General features: G+C 40.5%; 1 protein-coding gene across 1 annotated transcript in view; it reads left to right on the plus strand.

Annotated features, from left to right (window-relative positions):
- The window catches only part of Vps53 (vacuolar protein sorting 53 homolog (S. cerevisiae)), a 132,281-nt gene that overhangs the window by 4,557 nt on the left and 123,125 nt on the right, over positions 1-4,599 (plus strand). Inside the window, exon 2 of the mRNA XM_013016304.1 lies at positions 826-906. Coding sequence (XP_012871758.1) covers positions 826-906 — 81 coding nt within the window. The remainder of the gene's footprint in view (positions 1-825; positions 907-4,599) is intronic.

Genomic DNA, 4,599 nt, shown 5'->3' on the forward strand with positions numbered 1-4,599 from the left:
TGGTAGAGCACTAGCCTTGAGCTAAAGAGCTGAGGGACAGTGCCCAGGCCCCAGAGTTCAGGCACCATGACTGGCAAAAAAAAAATTCACCTACCTAAATGCATAATGAATTTTACTCTGACACATCACTGAGTCATTGTATAAGTCTATTATCAAGACCTTCTTAATACAAGATATTATCATTTGGCTAAGTCTACTAGTAGACATACCTGCTGACATGTCCTTATCTCTGAAATGTTACTGGTATCTGTGGAACTTTTTACATTTGCATTCTGTTCACTTTACTAAAATGTGAACACTACAAATGTTAAAAATTAAAGATTTGCCTCAGTAGATATTTTGTGGAGTATTTATTATGTGTGAAGCATTATAAAGTGAAAAAAATGCCTTCAGGCCATTTACTATCTAACAGGAGAAAGGAAAAATATATAAAATAAGATAGAAAATCATAGTTACTTTTAATCTCCTATTTAAAAAAAATTGTTGTTTTGTTTTGTTTTTGTGCTGGTCCTGGGGCTTGAATATAGGGCCTAGGTGCTGTCCCCGAACATTTTTGTTTAAGGCTAGTATTCTTATCTCCAAGAAACTACCACTTGAGCTACAGTGCCACTTCCAGCTTTTTCTGAATAGTTTGTTTGAGAGAAGAGTGTCACAGCCTTTCCTGCCTGGGCTGGCTTCAAACTGCAATCTTCAGATTTCATCCACCTGAGTAGCTAGGATTAGAGACATGAGCCACCAGTGCCCAGCAAAAAAATTCTCTTTTAATCACAAAAATAATTGCTATTTATGATGTTCAACATGATGTTTTGCCATGTTTTTATGTAGGTATTTCCAAGCCAGGATCCTCTAGATCGAGCAGACTTCAATGCTGTTGAGTACATCAATACCCTGTTCCCAACAGAGCAAGTAAGTATTGAGTTGTAGGTTTCTTTCATTTCAATGGTTTCTGGCTCATTCTAGGGGTATAGTTGTTGTGTTCTACTACAAAATCTAAAGGCCATTGATGAACAAGTAAATATGAGTTCAAATCAAGTCAAGCTAACTGTGGTAAAGTAGAACTCTTTGGTTAGTAAGCATATTTTTATTAAAAATCAGGTGGTAAGGATCCCTTCCCACCAAAGTTTATGAGGCAGGCTGGATAAGCACTGAGTCATGAACCAACTTTCATTCCTATTTCAAAAACTAAATTTTTATCTTTTTTGTCTTGTATTGTTTTGTTTGGTCCTTTGCCTAGGCATTTTTTTTTCTGTTTTCACAGTAGACCAGAATTAGTAGTAGCTGAGTTGGGAGAAGGGCAGCTAAAGTTTTCAGTTTTTCATTTGTTCATTTAGCAAATATACAGTGGACACCATCATGTCAGTCACTGCCCTGGGCTCTGAGGTTACAACGATGAATGAAACCCCATTCTTTTTTTTTGGGGGGGGGGTCCGGTTGTGGGGCCTGAACTCTGGGCCTGGGCACTGTCCCTCAGCTCTTCAGCTCAAGGCTAGCACTCTACCACTTGAGCCGCAGCGTCACTTCTGGCTTTTTTTTTTTCTTTTTGCTTCATGTGGTGCTGAGAAATCGAACCCAGGGCCTCAAGCATGCAAGGCAAGCGCTCTACCACTGAGCCATCTTCCCAGCCTGAAACCCCATTCTTGCTCTAGAGGTACATGGTCTCCCATGCTATAGGAGAAGTATGGAACAATACAGTAGGGGACAAAAGAATAATTCTGCCTATGAAAATCTAAACCTCAGGTAATCTTGTGGCAGATCTTGAAAGATTTACTTATTTAGTCAGTCAATCAAACTTAGCAATTATTTATGACATGTCCACTAAGTACCATGCGTTTTAGAAATGGGCAAGAAATGAAAATGGTATCCATAATAGGGTAGTTCTTAGTGTTAGGGGGTCTCGTGTGGAGAGGAAGACAAGAAATAAATTACTGAATATTCATGGCTCATATCTGTAATCCTAGTTACTCAGGAGGCTGGGGTCTGGAGGATTGTGGTTTGAAGCCAGCCTGGGCTCACGCATGTAATCCTAGCTATTCAGGAGGCTGAAATCTGAGGATTGTAGTTATAAGTTTGAAACCAGCTGAGCAACAAAGTCTGTGAGACTTATTTCCAGTTAACCACTGAAGAGCTGGAAGTGGAGCTGTAGCTCAAGTAGACATGAATCATCCTTGAGCAAAAAAGCTAAGGTACAGTGTCCAGGACCTGAGTTCAAGCCCCATCTCCCCCATCTCCAATCAACCAAGAAAAGCTGGGCTAAAGATGTGACTGAATTGGTAAAGTACCAGCCATTAGCAAGAAAGCTAAGCCTGGAATGGGGCAAGGGGGAAAGAAAAATGAATAGACAGGAAGTCAGGAAATGATTTGCTGGAAAGTACATGTAGTCTTAGAGTACAGTGACCTGGGTAAGAGAATCCTTTCAATTAAGAAAAACAAAAATAAAAGATCCTAAAGCGAGGGTTTCTCTGCCACTGTTGTGGTTAAGCTGAGACCTGATAGCTATGAAGGAGCCAGGCAGGTGGCAGTCTGGTGGAATATTAGTCTAGGTGGAACATCTGTTAGGTACATCTTCCAGGTATATGAGGGAAGAGGGCCATTGTGATCAGAGGAGGCAGGAAGCCCAGTTAGGAGGTTAATGCAATAGGTCACTACAGTCTGAGAACTTCTTAGGAGACAAAACTTATCCAATTTGGTACTGTAGGATGAAGATAAAGGTTCATCTAGAATCTAAATTTCATTTACTTAATTAAAAAAAAAAGAGAGAGAGATCTACTCTGTCTACCTCTGTAAGAAATTCAGTGGGGCTAGGGATGCTGTCAGTGGTAGAGTACCCACTTAGCATTCTGGAAGCCCTAAATTCAGTCCCTTGCAGAAAAGAGAGAATGGAGGGGCAGTTGGGGGCGGGGGAAGGGAGGAAAAATAAGGGAAAAAAATTCTGGGATAAAGGAACAAACAAGACAGAGCTTGCAGTCTAGCATAACAATTATACCATTTATAGATAATGGGTAAATTCTTGTTCCTTTTCTATAACTATCACAACAGTTAGCGTATTTTGGATGTTTACTATGCACCAGTCATTATTCCAAGCACTTAACTGTGATAAATTCTCTACTCACTTGTCACCCTTGTTTGCAGTGAGAATAATGAAGTATACAGAGATGAGGAACACTCAGCTGAGGTGCAGCAGAGTTGCCAGGAAGGAAGTGTACTGGTCCCAGTAAGAGCAGCCTGGGGAATCCAGCTGGGGAAATGGTAGTGTGGCGGACTTGACAGGCCCAGTTAGAGATTTTGAACTTTGATTTCTAGCCTGGCAGACGGGGTAGGTGTTGTTGACACCTTTACCCACTATTTATTGAGAGTAAGAGGACAAGCAGGTTTCAGTGAGAGGTAGAGTCAGAGGAAGGTGGAAACATGAACACATTTTGCGTATGTTATTCATCCTAGTGGAAATACGTAGTTGAAAACTTGTATATGTAGCCCGTCATTATTAATATAGTGACATACATCCTTTCAAACTTTTCTTCTTTTGAATTCAAAATATCTTTTTTTTTTTTTGCCTGATTTCTATTTGTTTTGTTTTGTTTTTAATTGAACTACCTTCCCAACCCTTGTTTGAACTCAGGGCCTCATGCTTTCAGGCACTTTGTCACTTGTGCCATATCCCTCTAGCCCCTAGTCTGGCTTTTTAAAATGCAGTTTTGCTAGGCACGGGTAGCTCATACCTGTAATCCTAGCTATTCAGGAGGCTGAAAATCATAGTTCTAAGTGCAAAGCCAGCCAGGCAACAAAGTCTGTGAGACTTATTTCCAGTTAACCACTGAAGAGCTGGAAATGGAGCTATAGCTCAAGTAGTCGTGAGTCAGCCTTGAGCAAAAAAAGCTAAGGTACAGGGTCCAGGACCTGAGTTCAAATCCCAGTATCAGAGCATGCGCACGCGTGCGCGCGCACGCGCACACACACACACATTTTTATTTTAACTGACACACAGTAGTAGTACATATTTATGGGGTGCATTGTGTTAGCACATATATTCAATGTATTTTGGTCTGGTCAGGGTGATTGATATCTCTGTTGCCTCAAATATTTATCATTTATTTGTATTGGAAGCATTCAGAATTTTCTCTTAATTCTATATTGAAATATACAAATAATTGTTACTAATAACAGTGATCCTGCTGGCGCTGTAAAAAATACATTAGAAGTTATTCCTGCTGTCAAGCTGCATCCCCTTCCGAACTTTTCTAATGAACATATTAATTTTTAAATAAAGCTTTAAAAATTATGTACTGTGTGATTGTCTTTTTGGAGATTTCATAAGCAGCCTTTATAGTTCAACATTTTCTGAGAAGGGAACTTTAGGAATTACTAGACACAGATACATGGTAACAACTCACATAAGGAAAGATAGCAAATCTGTCCATGTCAATGTTTCACTCACCTCACCTTGTCAAGAACCCTGACACAGGCTGGGAAGGTGGCTCAGTGGTAGAGCACTTGCCTTGCATGCTTGAGGCCCTGGGTTCGATTCCTCAGCACCACATAAGCAAAAAGAAAAAAGCCGGAAGTGGCGCTGTGGCTCAAGTGGTAGAGTGCTAGCCTTGAGCT

The sequence above is a fragment of the Dipodomys ordii genome, unplaced genomic scaffold (genome assembly GCF_000151885.1).
Source record: "Dipodomys ordii isolate 6190 unplaced genomic scaffold, Dord_2.0 Scaffold31, whole genome shotgun sequence".
Classification (NCBI taxonomy): domain Eukaryota; kingdom Metazoa; phylum Chordata; class Mammalia; order Rodentia; family Heteromyidae; genus Dipodomys; species Dipodomys ordii.